The 27,610-nt window shown below is 39.6% G+C and overlaps 1 protein-coding gene across 1 annotated transcript in view; it reads left to right on the top strand.

Moving 5' to 3' along the window:
* Positions 1-27,610, top strand: part of TXLNG (taxilin gamma) — a 57,681-nt gene that overhangs the window by 19,105 nt on the left and 10,966 nt on the right. The window contains exons 2-7 of the mRNA XM_037020460.2: positions 14,943-15,246; positions 17,458-17,549; positions 21,803-21,973; positions 23,264-23,458; positions 25,699-25,818; positions 27,314-27,388. Of these exons, the coding sequence (XP_036876355.1) occupies positions 14,943-15,246; positions 17,458-17,549; positions 21,803-21,973; positions 23,264-23,458; positions 25,699-25,818; positions 27,314-27,388 (957 nt within the window). The remainder of the gene's footprint in view (positions 1-14,942; positions 15,247-17,457; positions 17,550-21,802; positions 21,974-23,263; positions 23,459-25,698; positions 25,819-27,313; positions 27,389-27,610) is intronic.

The raw sequence follows: 27,610 nt of genomic DNA on the forward strand, positions 1-27,610 counted from the left end.
TCACAGCTGTGACCAGCAGTCTTCAGGTCCATAATCCTCCTTGGTCTCTGCCTCCACCCAGAACACTGGGCAGAGCTCTTTATATAGTGACTCAGCCAATAATAGCTCATTGCCTACAGGTGTGGAAGCAGTAACCTAGCAGTAGGTCAGTGACATCATCAAGGCATTTAGGGTCAGGTGAGGATCCTGGCCTTAGAAACTTCCATCTTCCCCACATTTCCCTCTCCTGGAAACACTTCAGGCTGCTGAGTCTGGAACTTGGCCCAGGATCATGCTAGTAGGACTGGTCTGTTTTCTTTTAGGTCAGTCCAGATCCTCAAAAGACCACAACTACCAGCACAAATAGCATAGGTGCTTTACAATGTTTATATTGTTGATACCAGGTGCTGGAGATACCAGGAGACTATAAGAAGAGAAGTAGGATTTGGATTCATTTTTTTTTTTTTTTTTTTTTTTTTTTGAGAGGGCATCTCTCATATTTATTGATCAAATGGCTGTTAACAACAACAAAATTCAGCATAGGGGGGTCAATGCTCAATGTACAATCTTTAATCCATCTCAAGCCTAATTCTCGTCAGTCTCCAATCTTCTGAAGCATAACGAACAAGTTCTTACATGGTGAACGAATTCTTACAGAGTGAATAAATTCTTACATGGTGAACAGTACAAGGGCATTCATCACAGAAACTTTCGGTTTTGATCATGCAATATGACCTATAAACCATCAGGTCAAATATGAATATTCATTTGATTTTTGTACTTGATTTATATGTTGATCCCACATTTCTCCTATTATTATTATTATTTTTATTTTTAATAAAATGCTGAAGTGGTAGGTAGATGCAAGACAAAGGTAGAAAACATAGTCCAGTGCCGTAAGAAGGCAAATGTAGATGATCAGATGATCAGGTGTGTGCCCATGGACCAAGTATTAATCCAGGCTAGACAAGGGCAGCAAGACATCCACGGATGCAGAAGATTTCTCTCAAAGCAGGGGGGGTGAGGTTCTGAGCCTCACCTCTGTTGATCCCCAAATTCTCACCTGATGGCCCCCCTGCGACTGTGCCTGTCTTAGGTTGTTCCTCCCTTGAGGAATCTTACCCGTCTCTGGCTAACCAGTCATCTTCCGGGGCCATACAGGGAAATGTAAAGTTGGTAAGTGAGAGAGAAGCCATATTGTTTGCAAAGGTTAGCTTTTTACTTCTTTGCAGATTTATGCCCTGTGGCTTCTATGCCCAGCACTTGTCTCGAGGTATCTTTACCACCTGGAGGAATTATGATACTCGGTAAATTCGATATGAGGCACGAATTCTATTTAAGGTTTGTAATTAGGAAGGAAGAAGAAAAGCTATAGATGTAGCATATGAAGGAAACTTGGGAGGATTGATTATTTCTTTGACATATCTTCTTGTATAGTACCTTAAGTATGTATAGGTTTTAAACTACTAACTAATTTGCACACACATATTAACATAATAGGAATACGGTGACATAAACAAAGCAAATCTATAATTACCAGCCATCTCCAGTGAAGCCAAGAAAACCATTTAGGCACCCTAGGCATTTGTGAAAATTTATCTATAATATGATGGATATTTTCCAACTGTACTTGAACCATCAGACAAATTAAAGCAGCCCATTTCTGGGATCTGTTCACATCCCATATGTTCTTTTAACCATAGATAGTCTATAGTCATGAGATTTTGGGGTGCTACAACTTGCACCCCTCCCAACTCCTGGTTGAGTTCCAACAGTACAGATCCAGTCAAATTCGTTGTCTCACTGTATGCACATGCCAGCCTAGACATCTCCCTCCTCATTCTTATGGCAAGTCCAGGAGACGGTGGGCTGGATGCAGCCACAACCGCAGCATCGTCCGGATCCCTGTGGAGGCTTTTTGATGATCATCCCCCGGCACGAGTCCTCCAGAGAGTGCTGATGCCGGAAGCTCCTCCTCATATCGTATCTTATTTCATTTTCTGGGTATCCAAGCTAGGCCTTGATCTTCTGCGTAGAAACAAACAGACCCTTTGCCCACACTTTGACATGCCCTCTATACCACTGTGCAGAACTCATTGGAGGTCAGCACACAGTAACTGCTTTTTTTTTTTTTTTTTTTTTTTTAATTAAGAGAAAGGAATATTATCAGAAAAGAGTACCTCCATAGCTGATCATCTGACACCCTTTAAGTGATCAACATTAAGGATATTTAAAGCATGCGTTGATCTTTGATTTACCAATAGTTTTATCCTGTTAACGAGTAATCCCCCTTTTCTTTCTTTCTTTCTTTCTTTTTTTTTTTTTTTTTTTAAATTTTTAATCTACCCTTTCATGAAGAATACTATGTTTACTATGCTCTCCCCTATATCAGGTCCCCCCTAACAACCCCATTACGGTTACTGTCCATCAGCTTAGCAAAATGTGGTAGAGTCACTACTTGTCCTCTCTGTGTTCTGCAGCCCACCCTCCCCTTTCTCCCTCCCCCCCATGCATGCTAATCTTAATACCCCCCTTCTTCTTCCCCCCCTTATCCCTCCCTGCCCACCCATCCTCCCCAGTTCCTTTCCCTTTGGTACCTGTTAGTCCATTTTTGGGTTCTGTAATTCTGCTGCTGCTTTGTTCCTTCAGTTTTTCCTTTGTTCCTATACTCCTCAGATGAGTGAAATCATTTGGTATTTCTCTTTCTCCGCTTGGCTTATTTCACTGAGCATAATACTCTCCAGCTCCATCCATGTTGCTGCAAATGGTTGGATTTTTCCACTTCTTATGGCTGAGTAGTATTCCATTGTGTATATGTACCACATCTTCTTTATCCATTCATCTACAGATGGACATTTAGGTTGCTTCCAATTCTTGGCTATTGTAAATAGTGCTGCGATAAACATAGGAGTGCATCTGTCTTTCTCAAACTTGATTGCTGCGTTCTTAGGGTAAATTCCTAGGAGTGGAATTCCTGGGTCAAATGGTAGGTCTGTTTTGAGCATTTTGATGCACCTCCATACTGCTTTCCACAATGGTTGAACTAATTTACATTCCCACCAGCAGTGTAGGAGGGTTCCCCTTTCTCCACAGCCTCGCCAACATTTGTTGTTGTTTGTCTTTTGGATGGCAGCTATCCTTACTGGTGTGAGGTGATACCTCATTGTAGTTTTAATTTGCATTTCTCTGATAATTAGCGATGTGGAGCATCTTTTCATGTGTCTCTTGGCCATCTGTATTTCTTTTTTGGAGAACTGTCTGTTCAGTTCCTCTGCCCATTTTTTAATTGGGTTATTTGTTTTTTGTTTGTTGAGGCGTGTGAGCTCTTTATATATTCTGGACGTCAAGCCTTTATCAGATCTGTCATTTTCAAATATATTCTCCCATACTGTAGGGTTCCTTTTTGTTCTATTGATGGTGTCTTTCGCTGTACAGAAGCTTTTCAGCTTAATGTAGTCCCACTTGCTCATTTTTGCTGTTGTTTTCCTTGCCCGGGGAGATATGTTCAAGAAGAGATCACTCATGTTTATGTCTAAGAGGTTTTTGCCTATGTTTTTTTCCAAGAGTTTAATGGTTTCGTGACTTACATTCAGGTCTTTGATCCATTTTGAGTTTACCTTTGTATATGGGGTTAGACAATGGTCCAGTTTCATTCTCCTACATGTAGCTGTCCAGTTTTGCCAGCTCCATCTGTTGAAGAGACTGTCATTTTGCCATTGTATGTCCATGGCTCCTTTATCAAATATTAATTGACCATATATGTTTGGGTTAATTTCTGGGGTCTCTAATCTGTTCCACTGGTCTGTGGCTCTGTTCTTGTGCCAGTACCAAATTGTCTTGATTACTATGGCTTTGTAGTAGAGCTTGAAGTTGGGGAGTGAGATCCCCCCTACTTTATTCTTCTTTTTCAGGATTGCTTTGGCTATTCGGGGTCTTTGGTGTTTCCATATGAATTTTTGAATTATTTGTTCCAATTCATTGAAGAATGTTGCTGGTAATTTGAGAGGGATTGCATCAAATTTGTATATTGCTTTCGGCAGGATGGCCATTTTGACGACATTAATTCTTCCTAGCCATGAGCATGGGATGAGTTTCCATTTATTAGTGTCCCCTTTAATTTCTCTTAAGAGTGACTTGTAGTTTTCAGAGTATAAGTCTTTCACTTCCTTGGTTAGGTTTATTCCTAGGTATTTTATTCTTTTTGATGCAATGGTGAATGGAATTGTTTTCCTGATTTCTCTTTCTATTGATTCGTTGTTAGTGTATAGGAAAGCTACAGATTTCTGTGTGTTGATTTTGTATCCTGCAACTTTGCTGTATTCCGATATCAGTTCTAGTAGTTTTGGAGTGGAGTCTTTAGGGTTTTTTATGTACAGTATCATATCATCTGCAAATAGTGACAGTTTAACTTCTTCTTTACCAATCTGGATTCCTTGTATTTCTTTGTTTTGTCTGATTGCCGTGGCTAGGACCTCCAGTACTATGTTAAATAACAGTGGGGAGAGTGGGCATCCCTGTCTGGTTCCCGATCTCAGTGGAAATGCTTTCAGCTTCTCGCTGTTCAGTATAATGCTGGCTGTGGGTTTATCATATATGGCCTTTATTATGTTGAGGTACTTGCCCTCTATTCCCATTTTGCTGAGAGTTTTTATCATGAATGGATGTTGAATTTTGTCAAATGCTTTTTCAGCATCTATGGAGATGATCATGTGGTTTTTGTCTTTCTTTTTGTTGATGTGGTGGATGATGTTGATGGATTTTCGAATGTTGTACCATCCTTGCATCCCTGGGATGAACCCCACTTGGTCATGGTGTATGATCCTTTTGATATACTGTTGAATTCTGTTTGCTAATATTTTATTGAGTATTTTTGCATCTACATTCATCAGGGATATTGGTCTGTAATTTTCTTTTTTGGTGGGGTCTTTTCCTGGTTTTGGTATTAGGGTGATGTTGGCTTCATAGAATGAGTTTGGGAGTATTCCCTCTTCTTCTATTTTGTGGAACACTTTAAGGAGAATGGGTATTATGTCTTCTCTGTGTGTCTGATAAAATTCCGAGGTAAATCCGTCCGGCCCCGGGGTTTTGTTCTTGGGTAGTTTTTTGATTACTGTTTCAATTTCTTTGCTTGTAATTGGTTTGTTTAACTTTTGTGTTTCTTCCTTGGTCAGTCTTGGGAGGTTGTATTTTTCTAGGAAGTTGTCCATTTCTTCTAGGTTTTCCAGCTTGTTGGCATATAGGTTTTCATAGTAGTCTTTAATAATTCTTTGTATTTCTGTGGAGTCTGTCGTGATTTTTCCATTCTCATTTCTGATTATGTTGATTTGTGTTGACTCTCTTTTTCTCTTAATAAGTTGGGCTAGAGGCTTATCTATTTTGTTTATTTTCTCAAAGAACCAGCTCTTGGTTTCATTGATTTTTGCTATTGTTTTATTCTTCTCAATTTTGTTTATTTCTTCTCTGATCTTTATTATGTCCCTCCTTCTGCTGACTTTAGGCCTCATTTGTTCTTCTTTTTCCAGTTTTAATAATTGTGATGTTAGACTATTCATTTGGGATTGTTCTTCCTTCTTCAAGTGTGCCTGGATTGCTATATACTTTCCTCTTAAGACTGCTTTCGCTGCATCCCACAGAAGTTGGGGCTTAGTGTTGTTGTTGTCATTTGTTTCTATATATTCCTTGATCTCTATTTTGATTTGTTCATTGATCCATTGATTATTTAGTAGCATGTTGTTAAGCCTCCATGTGTTTGTGAGCCTTTTTGTTTTCTTTGTAGAATTTATTTCTACTTTCATACCTTTGTGGTCTGAAAAATTGGTTGGTAGAATTTCAATATTGTGGAATTTACTGAGGCTCTTTTTGTGAGCTAGTATGTGGTCTATTCTGGAGAATGTTCCATGTGCACTTGAGAAGAATGTATATCCTGTTGCTTTTGGATGTAAAGTTCTATAGATGTCTATTAGGTCCATCTGTTCTAGTGTGTTGTTCAGTGCCTGTGTGTCTTTACTTATTTTCTGCCTGGTGGATCTATCCTTTGGGGTGAGTGGTGTGTTGAAGTCTCCTACAATGAATGCATTGCAGTCTATTTCCCTCTTTAGTTCTGTTAGTATTTGCTTCACATATGCTGGTGCTCCTGTATTGGGTGCATATATATTTAGAATGGTTATATCCTCTTGTTGGACTAAGCCCTTTATCATTATGTAGTGGCCTTCTTTATCTCTTGTTACTTTCTTTGTTTTGAAGTCTATTTTGTCTGATATTAGTACTGCAACCCCTGCTTTCTTCTCACTGTTGTTTGCCTGAAATATGTTTTTCCATCCCTTGACTTTTAGTCTATGCTTATCTTTGGGTTTAAGGTGAGTTTCTTGTAAGCAGCATATAGATGGGTCTTGCTTTTTTATCCATTCTATTACTCTATGTCTTTTGATTGGTGCATTAAGTCCATTTACATTTAGGGTGACTATTGAAAGATATGTACTTATTGCCATTGCAGGCTTTAGATTCGTGGTTACCAAAGGTTCAAGGTTAGCTTCTTTAGTATCTTACTGCCTAACTTAGCTCGCTTATTGAGCTGTTATATACACTGTCTGGAGAGTCTTTTCTTCTCTCCCTTCTTATTCCTCCTCCTCCATTCTTCATATGTTGTGTGTTTTGTTCTGTGCTCTTTTTAGGGGTGCTCCCATCTAGAGCAGTCCCTGCAGGATGCCCTGTAGAGGTGGTTTGTGGGAAGCAAATTCCCTCAGCTTTTGCTTGTCTGGGAATTGTTTAATCCCACCATCATATTTAAATGATAGTCGTGCTGGATACAGTATCCTTGGTTCAAGGCCCTTCTGTTTCATTGCATTAAGTATATCATGCCATTCTCTTCTGGCCTGTAGGGTTTCTGTCAAGAAGTCTGATGTTAGCCTGATGGGTTTTCCTTTATAGGTGACCTTTTTCTCTCTAGCTGCCTTTAAAACTCTTTCCTTGTCCTTGATCCTTGCCATTTTAATTACTATGTGTCTTGGTGTTGTCCTCCTTGGATCCTTTCTGTTGGGAGTTCTGTGTAATTCCATGGTCTGTTCGATTATTTCCTCCCCCAGTTTGGGGAAGTTTTCAGCAATTATTTCTTCAAAGAGACTTTCTATCCCTTTTCCTCTTTCTTCCTCTTCTGGTATCCCTATAATATGAATATTATTCCTTTTGTATTGGTCACATATTTCTCTTAGTGTTGTTTCATTCCTGGAGATCCTTTTATCTCTCTCTATGTCAGCTTCTATACGTTCCTGTTCTCTGGCTTCTATTCCTTCAATGGCCTCTTGCATCTTATACATTCTGCTTATAAATCCTTCCAGGGATTGTTTCACTTCTGTGATCTCCTTCCTGACATCTGTGATCTCCTTCCGGACTTCATCCCACTGCTCTTGCATTTTTCTCTGCATCTCATCCCACTGCTCTTGCATTTTTCTCTGCATCTCATCCCATTGCTCTTGCATTTTTCTCTGCATCTCTGTCAGCATGTTCATGATTTTTATTTTGAATTCTTTTTCAGGAGGACTAGTTAGGTATGTCTCCCTCTCAGGTGTTGTCTCTGTGATCTTTGTCTGCCTGTAGTTTTGCCTTTTCATGGTGATAGAGATAGTTTGCAGAGCTGGTACAAGTGACCGCTGGAAGAGCTTCCCTTCTTGTTGGTTTGTAGCCTTTTCCTGGGAGAATAGCGACCTCTAGTGGCTTGTGCTGGGCAGCTGTGCGCAGACAGGGCTTCTGCTTCCTGCCCAGTTGCTTTGGGGTTTATCTCCGCTGTTGCTGTGGGCTTGGCCTGGCTGGGGCTGTTCCTCCAAAATGGTGGAGCCCCGTTGGAGGGGGAGCGGCCGGGAGGCTCTTTATCTCCGTAAGGGGCCTCTGTGCTCCCTGCTGCCCAGGGGGTTAGAGTGCCCAGAGATCCCCAGATTCCCTGCCTCTGGTCTAAGTGACCTGTCCTGCCCCTTTAAGACTTCCAAAAAGCACTCTCCAAACCAAAACAACAACAGCAACAATGAGAGAGGGAACAGAAAGGAAAAAAGGAAAAAACACACGATTTTTTTTTTTTTTTTTTTGTCCTCAGGTGTCGGTCCCAGGCACCCGCTCACTGGTCCTGCTGCCCTGTCTCCCTAGCACCAGGGTCCCTGTCCTTTCAAGGCTTCCAATAAGCACCCACGCACCGGTCCCGCAGGGAAGGAACGCTCGATATTCTTTGTCCTCAGGCGCTGGTCCCAGGCACCCGCTCACCAGTCCCACCGCCCTGCCTCCCTAGCACCGGGGTCCCTGTCCCTTTAAGGCTTCCAAAAAGCACTCGCCAAAAAGAGAGAAAAAAAGGGGAAAAACGCGCGATTTCCTCCGTCCTCAGGCACCCGCCCACCGGTCCCACAGGGAAAAACGCGCGATATTCTTTGTCCTTAGGCGCCGGTCCCAGGCACCCGCTCACCAGTCCCGCCGCCCTGCCTCCCTAGCACCGGGGTCCCTGTCCCTTTTAGGCTTCCAAAAAGCACTCGCAAAAAAGAGAAAAAAAAAAGGGGGAAAAACGCGCGATTTCCTCTGTCCTCAAGTGCCGGTCTCAGGCACCCGCCCCCCAGTCCCGCAGGGAAAAACGTGGGATATTCTTTGTCCTCAGGCGCCGGTCCCAGGCACCTGCTCACCAGTCCCGCCACCCTGCCTCCCTAGCACCGGGGTCCCTGTCCCTTTAAGGCTTCCAAAAAGCGTTCGCCAAAAAGAGAAAAAAAAAAAGGAGAAAAACGCGCGATTTCTTCTGTCCTCAGGCGCCGGTCTCAGGCACCTGCCCGCCGGTCCCGCAGGGAGAAACGCGGGATATTCTTTGTCCTCAGACGCCGGTCCAGGCACCTGCTCACCGGTCCCGCCACCCTGCCTCCCTAGGAACGGGGGCCCGTCCCTTTAAGGCTTCCAAAAAGCACTCGCCAAAAAAAAACCGCACCGGTTTCTTTCCACCCACCGGGAGCCGGGGGGAGGGGCGCTCGGGTCCCGCTGGGCCGGGGCTTGTATCTTACCCCCTTCGCAAGGCGCTGGGTTCTTGCAGGTGTGGATGTGGTCTGGATGTTGTCCTGTGTCCTGTGGTCTCTATTTTAGGAAGATTTTTCTTTGGTATATTTTCATTGCTCTATGTGTTTTTGGGAGGAGATTTCCACTGCTCTACTCACGCCGCCATCCTGGCTCCGCCCCCCAAGTCATTGTCTTTTTAAAAATATTTTTAAATTCCAGGAGTAGTAAAAATTCACTGTAGTAACACTAGAAAATATAGTGAAGGAAAAAGAAGCACCATCCATAATTGTACCCTTTAAAAGAAACCATTATTAATGTTTAGATGTATTTCCTCCCAACACATATGTGTGTGTATATGAAATATATGGTGCATAGTGTTTTGCAATTTGTTTTTATGCATGGTATTTTGGGAGCTTCTTTCCCCATTGCTAAAGAGACTTCTATAAGATGGCTGGACCAGAACAAGGATGTTTGTGCTGTAGACAAAGGGTAGTCATGAAGCAGTAATATTGTCATGGTTAAGAGCATGGACTCGGAAGCTAGACTGCCAGGGCTCAAATATGTGCCTTGCTATTTACTAACTGTGACCTTAAGCAAGGTACTTAACTTTACCATGCCTGTTTGCTCATCTGCAAAATGGAAATAATACTGCCCATCTTGTGATATTACTGTGAGGATTAAATTAGTTTATATCGGAAAGTTCCCACAGTAGTGCCTTGATGTAGGATTTGCTATTGAAATGTTAATAGCTGCTGCTGGTTTTTTTAAGAGATTGTACCCAAGAAAAGACATACAGGATGAGTATCAGAGGGCAGAGTAGGAAGTTGTATTGGACATATGATGTGGAATTTCTCTGCTTTAGGGGATTAGGGCTGAGGAATAATTTACAATTTTAAGTTGTTGGCCTAAGAATTCATTTCATGTCAAGTAGTGCAGAGCTTCAAGTAGGTTCTTGAACAAATAGTCCTTTCAATAGAGAAATTGGGGCCTGCTCTTTCAAGAGTATTTGTAGACTAGGATGTGAATCAAGCCCAGCCGGAACTAGGCTTATACATAAACAAAAAGATTTTGTAGAGCCAAAGTAGGGCTTTCCTTGGCAAGTATGAAAAATACATCAAAATTAGATGCATAGGAGAGAAGGGAAATATAATATTATCTTGCCTCTCATGATAATGTGAGTGGTATTTTTCTCTGACTTGTGTAGTAATGCTTGGGTACTTTCTATGGCTTGTTTTCAGCCATTTTGGCCCCTGTGTTCTCCATCAGTTGGCATTTAAGTATCTTTTATGCATAAGCTGTTGTTACCTAAGAGGTTATACATACCAAATAAGTGATAATGTAATATGTGTGACAGTTTAAAGGTGAAAGGAGTGTCTGGACAGACAAAAAAGAGGTACTAGTTAAAATTAGAGAATGATGAATTAAAATTAGAAGGACAACATGAGATGTGATGGTTGTGTACTATAGAGTTTGATTTAATATCCTTATTTATGCTCAGTGCCAGCAGCTACTATTTTGAGTTAGGTGAATGTTTTAGCCTTTCTCATGTCTTCAGACGTCTTCAACTCAGTGGTAGTTGTAATTGACATATAAGCCTTTAATCTGAAAGCCAGAGTAACATAAATACATTTTGAAATAGGTGAATATATTGTTCTTTTCCTCCCAAAATTGAGAGAATGAAGAACAGTAATAAGTGAAAATATTTGCAAATCATATATCTGATAAGGGACTTGTATCTAGTATATATAAAGAACTCTTAAAACTTAATAATAAAACAACAAATAACCCAATTTAAAAAATGGTCAAAGGATCTGAATAGAAATTTCTCTAAAGGAGGTATACAAATGGCCAATAAGCCCATGGAGAGATTCTCAACACCATTAGTTATTAGATGAGATACTTTCACACCAAGTATGATGGCTATAATCACAAGAATATACAATAACAAGTGTTGATAAAGAAGTCAAGAAATTGGAACCCTCATAACACTGCTAGTGGGAATGTAAAAGGGTATAGCTGCTCAGAAAAACTGTGTGGCAGTTCCTCGAAAGGCTAAACATGGAGTGACCGTTTGACCCAGTAATTCCACTCCTAGGTATAGACCCTGGCAAAATGTAAACGTATACCCCCAACAAAGACTTATATATTAATATTGTAAGTTATTCATAATAGCACAAAAGTTGGGAATAACCCAAATGTCCATCAACTGATGAATGAATAAATAAAACGTGGTGTATCTATACAATGGAAGATTATTTGGCAATAAGAAGAAATTATATGGATATACCTTGAAATAATTATACTGTGTGAAAGAAGCCAGACACAAAAGGCTATGTATTGTATAATTACATTTATATGAAATGTCCAGAATAACATCTATAGAAACAGAAAGTACATTAGTTGCCCAGGGCTGGGGGGTTAATGGGAGGACTTGAGGTTAATAGCTGAGGAGTACTGTTTTTCTTTTTTGAGGTGACAAAAGCATTCTAAAATTGTGGTAATCGTTGCACAACTCTGAATACACTAAAAACCAGTGAACTGTGCACTTAAACTGGTGAATTGCATCTCAATAAAGATGTTATAAAAAATCACTAATAGAACTGAAAAACTGAAAATCAATTCCATTCCTGAGGTAACTTTCTTATTAAAATTGATCCTAGGAGAGCCCTCAGGATTTCCTTGGTAAAAATTATTTATGCTCCTCCTTCTCCCAACAAATTGCTTGCTCATTTACATTTTTTGATATGACTCAGCACCACGTTTTCTGTCACTATGTGGGTTTTATTATTACATGTGTGAGAAATTCTATTAGAAATAAGCAATCTTCCATTTTAATTATCTTTTAACAGACTTTCATCGATATTTAAAGCCAACATTGTGATTTTTGTAGCCCTATTCTTACACTGATGGTTTTCAGGGAATAGGTTTAAGAACTTTTTTAAAAATCAGGAAGATTTGACCCAGGAATTCCACTTCTAGGAATTTACCCTAAGAACGCAGCAGCCCAGTTTGAAAAAGACAGATGCACCCCTATGTTTATTGCAGCACTATTTACAATAGCCAAGAAATGGAAGCAACCTAAGTGTCCATCAGTAGATGAATGGATAAAGAGGTGGTACATATACACAATGGAATATTATTCAGCCATAAGAAGAAAACAAATCCTACCATTTGCAACAACATGGATGGAGCTAGAGGGGATTATGCTCAGTGAAATAAGCCAAGCAGAGAAAAACAAATACCAAATGATTTCACTCATCTCTGGAGTATAAGAACAAAAGAAAAACTGAAGGAACAAAACAGCAGCAGACTCACAGAACCCAAGAATGGACTAACAGTTACCAAAGGGAAAGGGACTGGGGAGGATGGGTGGGAAGGGAGAGATAAGGGCCGGGAAAAAGAAAGGGGGCCTTACGATTAGCATGTGTAATGTGTGTGGGGGGCACGGGGAGGGCTGTGCAACATAGAAGACAAGCACTGAGTGACTCTACAGCATCTTACTGTGCTGATGGACAGTGACTAATGGGGTTTGTTGGGGGGACTTGGTGAAGGGGGGAGCCTAGTAAACATAGTGTTCTTCATGTGATTGTAGATTAATGATACCAAAAAAAAATCGGGAAGATAGTATTAATAGTACTCATTTTTTCTCTGTATTGCTTTTGTATAAAGGTCTCTGTTAATATTATCCATGTGCCCAACTAGTATATGGTAATTTAATATTCAATATAAAGTAGAGGTGAACTAGTATTAAATGCAGTATTAAAACGATCAGTTTGCATTTGGTTTGATATTAATACTTTTGTAGTATGTCATTTGGGCATGTTAATAGCTTTAAGAAGTTTCTGCAGTAATGAAATTTAACAAAAGATGTTTCCTAAAATTTCCTCACAAATATTTTGTAAACTTAATACCCATGGATTACACTTGGGAAACACTGCTCTATGGAATGCATTACATGTGGAAGTGAATTTTTAAATTTTGTTGAAAGAATATAAGAGTCTTTTCAATATTTATAAGTTTTTAGGCTTAGAATGTGGCATCAAACCATAACTCTGAAAATAAACAACCCGTTTCCCTTAATGCATTGTTTTTTTTTAAGAAATGAAAAGTATTACATGCACATTATTTTAAAAGTACCATGAAAAGCAACAAATCTCTAATCTCTCCCCAGAGGAAAATACTTGTTTAGGTTCTTCATAACTCTTGTATAAATCACAACTTTAAAAATAAGCCTTATTGAAGTAAAACACATTCAGAAAAGTATACAGATCATAAATGTTTAGGCTTGATGGATTTTCACAAAGTGAACATCTGTGTTACCCCATGTAGATCAACAAATAGAATATTACCAAGCACCCCAGAAGGCTCTACCCACAATGGTAACCACTATCTTAATTTCCAGCACCACCAATTAGCTTTTTTTGGACTTTATATATAAATGGTTTCCTACGATATGTATTCTTCTGGCACCTTCCTTGCAACATTCTATGAAAGTCATCTCTGTTGCTGCATCTAGCAGTAGTTCATTCTCATTGCTAGATGGTGTGAACATACTCTAATATACCATTCTTCTGTTGATAGAAATTTGAGTTGATTCCTTTTGGGGGCAATTACAAATAGTGCTGCTTTAAACATTCTTGGCCTTTGGCTTCACATATGTACACACTTGGGTAAAATCCAGGAATAGAATTAACTGGATTGGAAGGTATCCATATTGCCAAAGAGTTTTTCAAAGTGGCTATACCAGTTTGTTCTTCCAGAAGCACAGTACTTGATTTATCAACATTGACTATAAAATATAAGAATTTAGTTTTCTTAAACTCTTCATCCCCTGCTACTTGATACTTTATTTTTAGTTCTTCAGTTGGATTGTGAATTCAGATAATAAATCTCTGTTCTCCTGTTAACTTTGGAAAGTAGCTTTTGTCCATTTGTGATAAAACAAAGATGACACATGTCCTGCTTCAATTGTATTATTTGGAAAAGGAAGAGGCCCCTTTCATACAGAGGAATTTAACAGAATTTAAATTTGTGCCACATCATATGACCAAGTAGTGTTAAGGGGAGAAAAGAGCCCCCTATGTATATGGGGTTAATAATATGATAGAAGAGAGAGGTAAAATTACTGATTTGAGAATAAAATACTAGAATAAAGCCATCTCCCATGCTTACTACCTATATTTGTTAGGGCAGGGATAGCTGCTGAAAATATTTTTTTCTCAAACTTTCTGTGGCTTAACATGAGAGAGAAATATATTTTCTTGCTTATCTAACAGGCCACATGGGATTTCTTGTAAGAAGGGCAGCCTTCCTTACGTGTATGTGGGATTTGGGGGCCCAGTCTGCATTCAGCCAGAGTGGGGAAGAGACTCTGGAGAAAGAGCATGTGCTTCTAAGAATAAAAGTCTTGTTGCAGAAGAGACAGTCAACACTCTAGCTCACATTCCTTTGGTGGGAACTTCACATGGGTGCCCCACTATGGAGAAGTAAGAGGCTGGGAAATGTAGTCCTGGGCTGAGCAGTGCCAGCTCCACAGGATTGGTGGAGCACAGGTTTCTGCTGGATAACTAGTGAGCCATCTCAATCATCTCATTGTAGATAAGGGCAGAATAATTAATATGCATTAACTTGTGATAATTTCATCTTTTAAGGTGTTGATTGTTTTAAGTGGTGAATTGTTATAGGGAGGTAAGTGTAGATTTATAGCTGAATAGCATTTCTTGTTCATTTGGTACCACTGAATTGTGTAATTAGTTTTAACTTTAGTTTTCTTATACTTTACAGGTAGGTTACCTCTCAGTGAAACTTAGAAACTACCGTAGTCACATTTATTTTACAAACCACAAAGAAAGAAAAGAGCTGCCCACCTATGGTGTGCCACTGGTTGTAAATATTGATTACATTTGGTTTAACCCCCTTTTCCATCTTTTTCTCCTTCCTCTTCCATCTAGTTTGTGATTGGCACAATGGAAGAAGCTGGAATATGTGAGCTAGGGGTAAAAGCAGATATGTTGTGTAACTCTCAATCAAATGATATTCTTCAACATCAAGATTCAAATTGTGGTGGCCAAAGTGACAAGCATTCACTGGAAGAGGAGGAAGGCAGTGACTTTATAACAAAGAACAGGAGTTTGATGAGCCCGGCATTCTGCACACAAGAGTCAAGAGAGGAAATTCCTAGGCGCGGAGCCCGAACAGATCCCCCTGATGGTCAGCAAGATTCGGAGTGCAAACGCAACAAAGACAAAACCTTAGGTAATAGTCTCTGTTCAGTGAATGGACATTTTCACATGCTGCTCATTTTTGACTTCTGTTTTCTTCAGCACAGGTGACTATGAACATGACCGAGGTGGGTGTTGTTTAGCTGATAAACCTCTTGTCCTCAGTGGGGCCAGTCTGCCCATCTGCTGCAGTATGTGCAGAGTAGGAAGTGATTTCTGTCTGAATAAGCAAGAATTGGCTTTCTGGACAAAATTTGGGGCCATCTTGACAGAAGCAGTATTTGACTTGCCTTGTTTGCATCTTTAATGTAGTCTGACCAAAATTTAGTGTGCAAACTGTGTATTCAATCACTTCATAGAAAAGCTAGTCAAAAAACTAGAGATGACATAAAGTCGTCTGTAGCTCAGCAAGTAGGTTAAAACTGGCTTTCAGTGAGTGATATGTTCTCTTTCCTGCTGTTTGAGATTGAGGACTAAGAACATGGTATGTTAAATCTCATTATAAAATCTGAAATCCCTTTATTTTATCCTTACTGGTTGGCCCAAAGTTTTTAATACTAAGATTCAGTGTTTGATTTGTATGGTTTTCTCTGTAGAATTACCCTTTTTATTAAATCTACTTTTTGCTAACTTGGGAAATGTAGAAATTTGTAGAAATATGAAAAATAATTTAAACTGCTTATAAACAAGACAAATTTCTTCAATACCAGCAGCCCCAAGTATATGTGTAAAAGCAGGTAGTGTTTTAAAAAGTTACACATGATGTTACCATGTGACCCAGCAATTCTACCTCCAGGTATGCACCCAAGAAGATGGAAAATGTGTTCACACAAAAACGTGTGCAGGAGTTCTCATGGCAGCATTATTTGTAATAGCCAAAAAGTTCAAACAACACAGTTATGTGTCAACTGATGAAAAGATTAACAAAATGTGATCTATCTGCACAAAGGGAATGTTAATCCCACATGGGTGAACCTCGAAAACATTAAGTGAAAGGAACCAGACACAAAAGGCCACATACTATCATTCCATTTTCAGAATCAGCAAGTCCGTGGAGACAGAAAATAAAGTAGAGGTTGGTGGTGGCCTGTAGGAGGGAGCAGTGGGGGGAGTTCTGGTGGGCCTGGGGTGATACAGATGTTCTGAGGTTAGACGGTGGTGATGGTTACACAACTTTGTGAATATATTCAGTTGTTCACTTTTAAGTGAAAAGGTGAATTTTGTGGCTATGTGAATTGTATCTCAGGGAAAAAAAACTGAGTGTGAGTTTTAAAGTCTTCAAAGAGTGACTGGGGAAAAAAATCTTCCTAAAAATTGCAGGTCATATTATAGACGTTTCTTTTAAAATCCTTACTGGCCTTGGGCTGGATGAGAGAAGGTTTTGTTACCAATATTTTATGTGAATGGGAAAGTATTCTATTTTAAAGTCAACCTGCTTTTTTTCCTTATAGCAGTCTATACCATGTAGCAAAGTAATTTTAATATATATTTTTAAATGAAATATCCTACATGTAAATAGCAAACATTTAAAAAATTAAAATGGTACTTACCACCCAGCTTAAGAAATAAAACATCACTTATTTTTTTTCCTTACTTATACATTTAAGGCATTATTACTTATTTAGAAACACCATTTGTCCCCTCCTGTCCTCAGTCACTTGCTTCTCTTTGCCAAAGTCCTTAAAATACTGTTAAGCTTTGTCCCCCAAGGGAACAGTTATCTTTACGTCCTTTTATTTACACTAAACTTGGTTAACACACGGAATGTGCTTACTGAATCATCAGAAGTTACTTAAATTGTTCATAGGAGAAGATAGGTGTCACAAGTGATTACATGCCCCTCAGATATGTAGAGAGAACCATCTGAAATTGCCTCTGAACTTCTATATTTGTACTTGATTAGAAGGAAGCTTTTAAAAATATTCTGTCCTTTGTCTTAACTTGGACATTGGTGGTTAAGCAGCAGTATTTTTAAGCCTTCAGCAAGAGTTCTTACAAATAGCTAACAATGTTAGTGGGTGAAGAAATTTGGGGTGGGAGGGAGGGATACCTGTTAATCCAGAATTTAAAAATGGATTTCTTAATTTAGCTCTTACTTCTAGTTATAGTTCTTATTATTTCCAGTTTTAGGCCTAAATTATTTTGCCCTGGATGTCAGAACATAGGAAGTGTTACGTAGAATTTACAGGTTACATTTGATGTCATTCTTCTTCCGGGACTTATTTCTTATCTTGTTAATCATCAGGAAAAGAAGTGTTATTACTGATGCAAGCCCTAAACACACTTTCAACTCCAGAAGAGAAGCTGGCAGCTCTCTGTAAGAAATGCGCTGATCTCGTGAGTATTAAATCAAGGCACAAGATCCGTATAAAATAGATGGCAAAATGTTATGTGCTTGATAAGCTTTTAAAATATGATTTTGATGTAGCTTTAAATGTAAAATTATATTTTATTCCAGAATTGAAGAGGAGAATCTGATTTCTTGGGGCTTTTTATTGCTTGTATGACTTTATCTTACAAGGTTATAAGTACAGAACATCATAATGCTAAGATACAGCATAAGCTGTCTGGAATTCAGTCTTCGATTTCTAAGTCACCCTTTTCATTCCTGTGTTGTGATGCTTCAGATGCCAGTCAGCTGGGGTGTAGTGGTTACCATATTTTAACTTTTCCCAAGGGAATTCTAGAGATAAAGGCTCTGCCCATTGTGGTTGAAATTGTGAGTTAGATGAAGTCATCTACTAAAACTGTGTCTCAGGAAATATTTATTTAGCATCTACCATGTGGCAGGTATTCCTTTTTCCATCTTCCAAAGAAATGGACCTCATTTGTTCTGGGCCTGTGTTATTTCAAGGAGCATCAATTCTCTTTTTAAAATTCTGAAAGCAGTCTCAACATGGAAACACTGCTATCCTATTTAAGGGGAAGAATGAGAAAGTCATAGAACCCTTTGAAGTAAGGGTTGTGGGACATTTTTAGAATGAATTGTTCTAATATAAATGCTACAGTTAATGCCTTTTGTGAAATACTTATATGAATTATCATTGACAATTTTTATGCATTTCCATGTGTTGTGAAAGCAGTTATTCCATATCATAAACATGACTTTGTCAATGACCAGCACTTAAAGTGAATTGTTTACTTATTACTCAGAGAACTACATTTACTTTCCTTCAGTTTATAAAGTAGTGCGTGAGTGCCCCCACATAGCTGGCATTCAGCAGTCTGGCACCTTCACAGGAACCCCTGTGCATCAGTGAAAATGGCCTAGAATTGTACTAATGCAAAGATGGCAGAAAACATAGTGTGGTCAGGCTGTCAGCTTCAGAAAGGAGCACTTCCATTGGCTCTGGAAGGCCATCCCTGTGGGTTCCATCCACAGGAGGAGACGCATGCAAGAAGTAGTGGAAAAAGAAGACACGAACCAAAAAGGGAAAAGAAAGAAAGCAGTGCAGAGGGTTAACTACTTGACCCTGTGTTGTGAAAACAGCAGACAGCAGTGAATGGATCAGAAGAAAGGGCAAAGAGACTGCTGATGGGTGGTTCTCAGACCCAGTAGGTCCTTGAGACTTTGGTTAAAAGGCACATTCTGATTCACTGTGCCTGGGTTGGGGTCTGGGGGTATGCATTTTAACAAGTTCCAGGTGGTAGTGGTGGTGATGCTGTCAGCCCTTGGCTCACACTTGAAGTAGCTAGGGTCTTGGGTGTTATTTTGGGGGGTGGGGTTGGGGGTATGGTTGTTTTTAAGCACTGGTAATAAATTACTACATTCGTTTTAGAATGTGATACATTGAAGACCTGCCTAGTGAGTACTTTTGATTTACATTTATGCTGAAAATATGAAGGATGAAACGTGTACTGTTCTCAGAAAATATTCTAAAGCTTTATTTCTTGACACAACATTGATTTCTTTTAAAAGGTAGAGTATATGTAAGTGTATAAAGGTATATAGCAGTGAGACCATCAAGGGAATAATAGCCTTTTCCTAAGAATTGTTGCATAAACTTCCTTTTTGCCATCACTGTCCCCTCCGCTTTCTGTGACAGTGTCATCTGACGTCACGGGTGCTTGTGGTGTGGACACTTAGAGAAGTCCTGTAGAGCAGGTGGAGTGGCGCCTGGCACTGTAATTGGGGTTGTCTATTGGGAAGACCTTGTGGGCCACCACATTCACCAGAAAACATGGGTCCATGAAGTCGTCACATTTCACTTGCTAAGTGTAGATACCATTAGGCCTGTAACATGTTATAGTGCCGATCTTAGTTGGTTTGCGTAGATTATTACAGCGTAGTGACAGATCTTGGTATTTGGTTGGGTAGGTGTATATCATCCTCCTTATTACTCTTTCTGTCAGAAGTATCTTGGCTATTTTTGGCTCTTGATAAGATTTTAGATTCAACATAATAGTACATGGGGAAAAAAACACCACTTGGGGATTCTGAAGAGCATTTCATGGAATCTATAGATGGATTTGGGGGAGAATTGCCATCCTCATAAAATTAATGGAACTTAAAAAGTGGATATCCTTATGGGAAAAAAATGAAATGAGATCATTACACATCATACACAATGAAGAATTCCAGCTGGATTAAGGGTTTAAATGTCTAAAAGTCAGGCTTTAAAAATTTTAGATATCATTTAGCTATATTAATAGGTAAATATTTTTCCAAACTTGGGTTAAACGAAAGATTTCTTACAATACAAACAGCACTCACTATCAGAGAAAAGATACAAAAATTGGCTACACTGAAATAAAAACTTTCAGTAGATTAAAAGGCGCTTTAGAAGAAAATGAGGAGACACATTACAAACTGAGGGAGCATAGTTCCAACAAATACAACCACCAGAAGATTTAGTATTAAGAATATCTAAGGAACACCTACAGATGAATAGAAAAAAGACAGATAAGCCAATGGAAAACTGGGCAAGAAAGATGTAAGAGGCACTTCATAGAAGTGGAAAAACAAAGATACAAAGCTGTCTTAACACAAAGTTGCATAAGCATATAAAGAGATGTTCTATCTTAGTGATCAGGGAAATGCCAATCAGGACCACACTGAGATGCCATTCTATGCCCATTGTAGGGGCATAAAGAATTCTGATCATAGTAAATTTTGGAGAGGATGTGCCATCTACATATAAATCACTGATGGGAGAATAAATTTGCCAGCTACTCTGGAGAACAGTTTGGCACTGCCTAGCAACCTCACTTCTAGGTTTACACCCAAGAGAAATCCATGCCTGCGTCTAAAAGAAATACATTTGAGAATGTTTGTGTCGTTGTAAGTGATAAAACCTGGAAACAACCCAAATGTCCATTGATTTGGGGGGTGGTGTCAGTAAAGTATGTTGTGTGTGGAACATACTTTCAATTTTAAAGTATGTTTCCATGTGAAAGAGCAGAATGTTATACAGCCCATGGGCCAAGTCTGGCAAGGCCTGTTTTTGTACTGCCCACAAGCTGAGAATGGTGTTATATTTTTAAAGGGTTATTTTTAAAAAAGACGACAGTATAACAGTGTCCCACAAAGCCTAAAATATTTACTTTCTGGCCCTTTGTAGAAAAAGTTTGCTGTCCCCTGATCTATAACTATGTGCAAACCATCGGACGAGTCATAGCATATCATCTACAGCTGTGCTATCCAAATAGTAGTCATTAGCCACATGTGGCTATTTAAGATTAATTTAAACAAAGTTTAAAATTCAGTTTTTCATTGCACTACTCACAATAAAGTCAAAACAACCAAAACCAAAACAATTTAGGAACACACACAAATGAGGAAAGCAAAGAAATAGTGAACCCAGAATTCAGGGTTGTGATTACCTTGAGTCAGGGCAGGGCAGGTGACATTCCAGCCCTTGGTGGCTTTATACGCAGTGTGCACAGAATCAGCGGCCTCTTGGAACTATCTTGCAGTCCACAGTCCATGGTCAGATTACTTTACAAACGTGTTAGACAAAAACGAAATTATTTTTCCTGCAGGAATTTCCATTAAGATATCTTTAGTGACTGTAAGCATATGGCTAGTAAGGATGCCCAGTATGTTTTGATCAGCCACAAGGTGTCACTCTTGGGTCTTGAAATAGACTCAGCATCGTTTCCTTCCTCAGTAAGAGGTCAGTCAGTAAGGCAGCCATGTTATCTGTTAGCATTGATTTAACCTTGAAAGAGACTCATTTGCTCCAGACCTAAAAATGGAATTATCCACCTACTCACAAAGAACCTTGGGTGGTGCTTATTAAATTCTAATTTGGAGGCGCCTTTCAATAAAGTAGCCATTGCGTATTTTTTAGAAAAGTAAAACTCTGGTGGTGTTGATTCCTCAAGTTTTCCAAAAAACATTTTTTTGTTTTTAGTAAGAAAGTAAAGGGATTAAGATTATTTTTTTCCTACCTTGAATTATTTGCTTTTCTCCAACGACTGGAAAAGAGAGGTTGGCAGAGTAGAATGGCATGAAACAATTTCAATAAGATATTACACTATAGTATTTGGTTTTTAAAAATATTTTTCATAGTTCTTAATGTAATTTTCCCAGCTATATCTCAGAGTTTCACTATACTTGTTAAATGTGAAGTGCTTACTAATTTTAGCTGGAGGAGAGCCGGAATGTTCAGAAGCAAATGAAGATTCTGCAGAAGAAACAAGCCCAGATCGTAAAAGAGAAAGTTCACTTGCAGAGCGAACACAGCAAGGCCATCTTGGCAAGAAGCAAACTGGAATCTCTCTGTAGAGAACTTCAGCGTCACAACAAGACGTTAAAGGTTAGTTAGTTCATTTTTGTTTTTCAAGAGGGACTGACTTAGCTTGTTTTATGATCAACAGGTATCTATTTGACATAAATCCTTACCTCTACCTGGACTTAGAGACACCACGTTTTTATTTCACTTGGCCTGATGCTGTTTAACTGTTTAACTAATACCTCATACTTGGTCATGGGGAGTCTAGATGAGATTGATGTTTAGACCACAGCTTTCCTGCTTGGAGCTGTGGCTTAGGAAGCTCAAAGTTGCCCATTTTCTGCTGAGTACTGATGTAGTTAATTACTGTATATGAAAAGCTGACATAAAATGAGAAGCCAAGTAGAAAGAGATGAGGCTGAATGAGTCTGGGAAGGGAAAACACCCCTTGAGCTCCTTGAGGGCTGTTATTGGGCTACACTGCCGAACTGCCCTTGCCCACCCCAGTTCCTGAGTAATCAGCCAAGGTTGCTAAGTACTTTTAGAAGAGCACTTATATGTCAGCTGATTATAAAGGAAGAGGTAGCAGGCACCTAAAGATTAACTGGTACCAACAGGGGAAGAAGGGTGAAGAGCAGAGACATGGACAGGCTTGTCCTCATGTACAGTGTTGGTGTGGTTCCCCTGAGCAGGACCTCGCAGCACGCTCCCCAGCCCTGGAGTACAGGGGCACTCAGAAAGTGGACCGTCACTTGATATGGGAGCTGATGATTTCTCCTTTGCTTTTGGACCCTTAGATTTAGATACTTGCTAAAGTAGGTAGGGGTTTTTTTCCCCACAGCAAATAAACATTTTGATTGTAGGGATAAACTGTTTAGACATGTAAAGGTCTTTAACACTTGCATCCTAGCAAGAGTTGGAAGTACACTTTTTAAGGTACATGTTCCTTTTGTCCCTTGCCTTCTGGGGAGTTGCTGCGACCCCAAAATAAGCTGCAAGAAGGGTTCCTCTCTTCAGTCTGATTTAAGATGCCGCCCTGTGTGGCCAGCAAGGAGAGGGTGTTTGGGAACATGACGTGGAGGGAGCTAGCTGCGCAGAGAGGCTCCTCACTTGCCCTTCAGCATCGTGAGTTTTAGATGAGCACATCACCCTTAGTGTATAGCAGGGCACTGTGCGTCTCTGATTACTGTTAGGTACTTAGGAAAAAGCTGCTTGCTTTTAAACAGGAGCCTTCTGGTCCTAAGTAAAGGGAAGGAATTATGGTTCAGAAGCAACACGCCAGGGCAGCAATAAATGAACCCACACAGCACAGCTTCTTTTATGAACATCTTACCTGTAAGTCTGTACCATTAACAAATTATTTTGAATAATAAGGAAGAAAATATGCAGCAGGCACGAGAGGAGGAAGAAAGACGGAAAGAAGCCACTGCACACTTCCAAATCACTTTAAACGAAATCCAGGCCCAGCTGGAACAACACGACATACACAATGCCAAACTCCGCCAGGAAAACATTGAGCTGGGAGAGAAGCTGAAGAAGCTCATCGAACAGTACGCATTGAGGGAGGAGGTAAGGCCCTTTTGTTTGTTTATTCAGCTGCTCACTGTGAGCAGGAACTTCCTGCCACTCACTGCTGAAGTAGAGCCCTCGTCACAGGGTGTTCTAGAACTTGGGCATGTGTGTAGCAGATGTTCGACATGTATTAGGAAAGCCTCTGCCCTCACCCCAACAGGATGCTCTGGGATCAGCACTGATGGTGCAGGAGTCCATGGATTTGGGTCCATGAGGCAGTGTCGTGGAGACGTGTTAAGTACCACTTGTCTTCCATGGGATACTGGAAGACTGTGATGTTAACATACAGATTTTTTTCTGCTCATCTGGACTAATAATAAATATTTGGCTCCAAAATACCCGTTGTCTCAGATATCTGTGATAATCTGTGCAGTCTACCATTGTATTACACATGATCTCAGATTTTTTTTAAATGGGGTTTTATACTGTTTTGGAGAAAAAAGTATCTATTTCTAAACCTTCATACACCCACCCATTGAAGCAAGAGATTTACTGGAAGGATCTAAGGCTGCTGATCTTGGTCATTGGCCTCCAACGAAGACTTTCACAAGCTAATCAGGAAATTTGGAGGTGGTGTTTAGATTGAAAGCGAATAGGTGCTGTGACCTGCCCTTTAAGTTTCCTCACTGGGCAGGATTAGAGGCATCAGGCTTTTTAAATGATGCATCCCCTGCCTTTGAAGTCAAGAAAATATACTTTTATGTGTGTAGTAACCCTTGCACAAATTGATTAAAATACCTGATTGAATTTAAAAAATTGTGGCATCTCTGTGAGTTACTTTATATACTTCTCAAGGCAAACTTTATATTAATTTGGTGTTTTACATACAACCCTTCAAAACCTATTTTTTTAAAGGTATTCTTATTTATCACTCTTTGCCTTTTCCCTTTTTTTTGACTTTTTATTATGGAAAATTACGAACTTAAAAGTAAAGACTGTTATCACCTGGCTTTAGCAGATGAGACCCTAGTTGCAGCTATGTTCCCGTCGCCTTGCCCTGGGTTATTCGGAAGCAAATCCAAGGTGTCGCTCCAGTCAGATCTATTTGAGGCTGTACCTCGGAACGCTGAGAATTATTTTTCAAGCATAACTACGATAACATTTTCACACCTAAAGAATTGACAATGATTACTTAATATTAAATATCCAGTCATTGTTCAAATTTTTCTGATTGTTCTATTCCCTGCCTTTTAAAAAAATGCTGTTTGAATCAAGATCCAATTGAAGTCTATCATTTCAGTGGTTGATATATCTCAAGTCTCTAACGTAAAGATTTCCTTTTCTTTTTTTTTTCATTTTTACAGCATGTTTATTGAAGAAACATTTTTTGGTCCTAGAGAATAAATTTTTTCTACTAGATGATAAAGCTCAGTTTTCTTAAAATTATTCTTTTAGTTTTGTTGTTTAATGACAGTCTGCCACATCAAAGATGTAGAAAATTTAAAATTACACATTTAAATCACATTACTTGTGAGTCTTATTTATTTTGAATATTACTGTACGTTCTTCCTTCGATCAGGAAGAGTTTACTCTTTCTGCATCTGAGAAAGGGATATTCTGATGACTATTGTACACACACAACCCCTTAATAATTTTGTTTGGAAATAATAATGGCCTTTTACCAAATGTCTAATAGGTACCAGGTACCAAGCACCTTACATAGCGTAACCGTTGCATTTGCTTTTACAACTCTGCAGTGTAGGCATGGTTATCCCCGCATAAGGCAGGATTTGAACTGGGACCATTCCTGCCTTCCATAACATGCTGCCTCCAGCTGAGAAATTAGGAAAATTCAATGGGGAGAAAAAAATACCTAGGATTTACGTGTATGATACATGGTTTTAACAGTCTGATCTCCCTATCCATCTTCTCCTTGATAAGAGTTGGAGGCTCATTTTCATTGTAGGGCAGAAATGGGAAGACTACAAGCGTGTGGCTGCTGAGGCTCGCTCGATGGCCCACCTCCGAAAGGGAGGGCACAGGGTGGGAGTGAGGGCTTCGTTCCTGCAGGTGCAGGAGGCTTTGCCAGGTGGTGGAAAGCACCTGCTGCTGCCAGCATGTGGCCAGAAAGACCCAGTGTCATTAGCTATGGTGGCGTTAAGACTCAGTGTCATTAGCTATGGTGGCGTTAGCAAGAGAAGCAGGGTAACAAGCAAGGCGTTGTAACCGGTGTTGTCTCCTCGTCATTGTGTTCCTTTTTTCAGTAAGTGATGGAAGAAATTTTACTTTTCCCATAGCACATTGATAAAGTGTTCAAACATAAGGAGCTGCAGCAACAGCTCGTGGACGCCAAACTTCAGCAGACAACACAGCTCATAAAAGAAGCTGATGAAAAACATCAAAGAGAAAGAGAGTTTGTAAGTTCTATTTCTTAAATTATTACCAAAATTATAACCAAAGCTGTTTAAGACATTGAAACTTACTCTACATTTAATGTAGCACCTGAGTCATACTAATTGGTTTTTTGCTCTAGATTGAGAAGGGCATGTGTATGTTAGAAAGTGTTTTACTTTTGATTTCTATTTAGCCTTTTATACAGAAGATACACTGGAGAGATTAGGCCAAGTTTGTGGAAAGACCCACACTCATTTGACTTTTCTGTGCTTAGAATTTTTATTTAACTTCTTGGGTAATGGTCACCAAGTTTAGCACGATAAATCTGGCAATGAAGTTTAATATCAAGCTTGCCACACAAGGATATCTATATACTGTTATATTTTGTTTTCAAATAGGTAACTTAAAACTAGGGAAACTGTTTACTTACTCTGGTATAATTTTCTGACAAAAGTTTTAACAGAATTCTCTATACCCTTATCAGTAGCATTGTCTACTAGTATATGCTCAGGTTATATTGCCTGTCAGTAATTGTGAGTATACTGACATCTCACTGGGTATATATATTTAACATATGCAAATTCACCTATAGATGCTTCACCACCCCCACCCCCCAAATGAAATGATTATGAAAATGAGGACTGTTCCATCCAGCTTTCACTGGAGTAGCCTAGGCCTTGAGGCCAGAAACCCTGGTACGAAGGCTTGGTTCTGAAGCAGCCCTCATGATACAAATGTGTCGTGCTAAGTGTGAACGTAGGGTTAAGAGAGACGCATTTTTCACAGCGTCCTTCCTCATGAGCTGACAGTACCATCCTGTGCATAACTGAAGAAAGTGTTGTCTTTTCCAAAGTTGAAGTATGAATTTCATACATGTGCACACACATGGGGCACAGTACATGTACGTACTTTCTGGTCGGTTCAGGGACATTTCGAGGCTTACTCGGTTTGTGTGTGACATTCTACTTCAGGGACTGAATTTCACAGCTGTCTGCTGTTCAACTTCGCTATAGATTTTTCATGAAAACCCAAGTATATAAATAAAGCTCCCTTCTGCCCTCACCCCAGTTCTTAAAAAGTGCTCAGAAACCAGGTCTCCGATTCATTGCTTTGCTCCATCTCCTTTCACCCCACCTCATCTTGCCTCTTGTGGAGTCTAGGCGCTTTCTAAATCACCCAGATAATGTCAAGATTCCTAGCCATGTTTTCTGCTAATACTAGGCTTCTAATTATTTTCACCTAAAACATAACAATTTAACCCTGAGTTTTGTAAACCTGTTATTAGGCCTCCAGGGTACTTTTTCTAAACAATAAGAGATTATTCCCACATTCCAAAGAGGAACAGATGGAAGATACAGGGAAATTGGCATTTGATGTAACAGAATGTTTCATCCACAGACTCGTGGTCCTTGCTGAAATAACGAGCGGGAGGATCCAGCCTAACTATCCGGTCATTTGACATTGTAGTCATATTTGTAATTACCATTAGTATTTTGCCAGAATGTTTCTGTTTTCTAGTTGTTAAAAGAAGCAACAGAATCGAGGCACAAATACGAACAGATGAAACAGCAAGAAGTGCAGCTAAAACAGCAGGTAACTTGAAAGCAGGGGTAGTAGCGCTTGTTAAGAAAAATCTGTGCTTCCTTTGATGTGGACCTTGACTCTCTCTCTGAGGTGCTTTTGCTTGTGCCCAGCCAGAACTGAGAGTAGACCACGTGTCTTGGAGTTTTTTCCTCTTCGGTTAGGGGGATCAACTCATCCCAGATTTGCCCAGAACATTCCTGGTTTTAGCACTCTAAGTTCTGGGTCCCCAGA

The sequence above is a fragment of the Manis javanica genome, chromosome X, assembly GCF_040802235.1.
Source record: "Manis javanica isolate MJ-LG chromosome X, MJ_LKY, whole genome shotgun sequence".
NCBI classification, from domain to species: domain Eukaryota; kingdom Metazoa; phylum Chordata; class Mammalia; order Pholidota; family Manidae; genus Manis; species Manis javanica.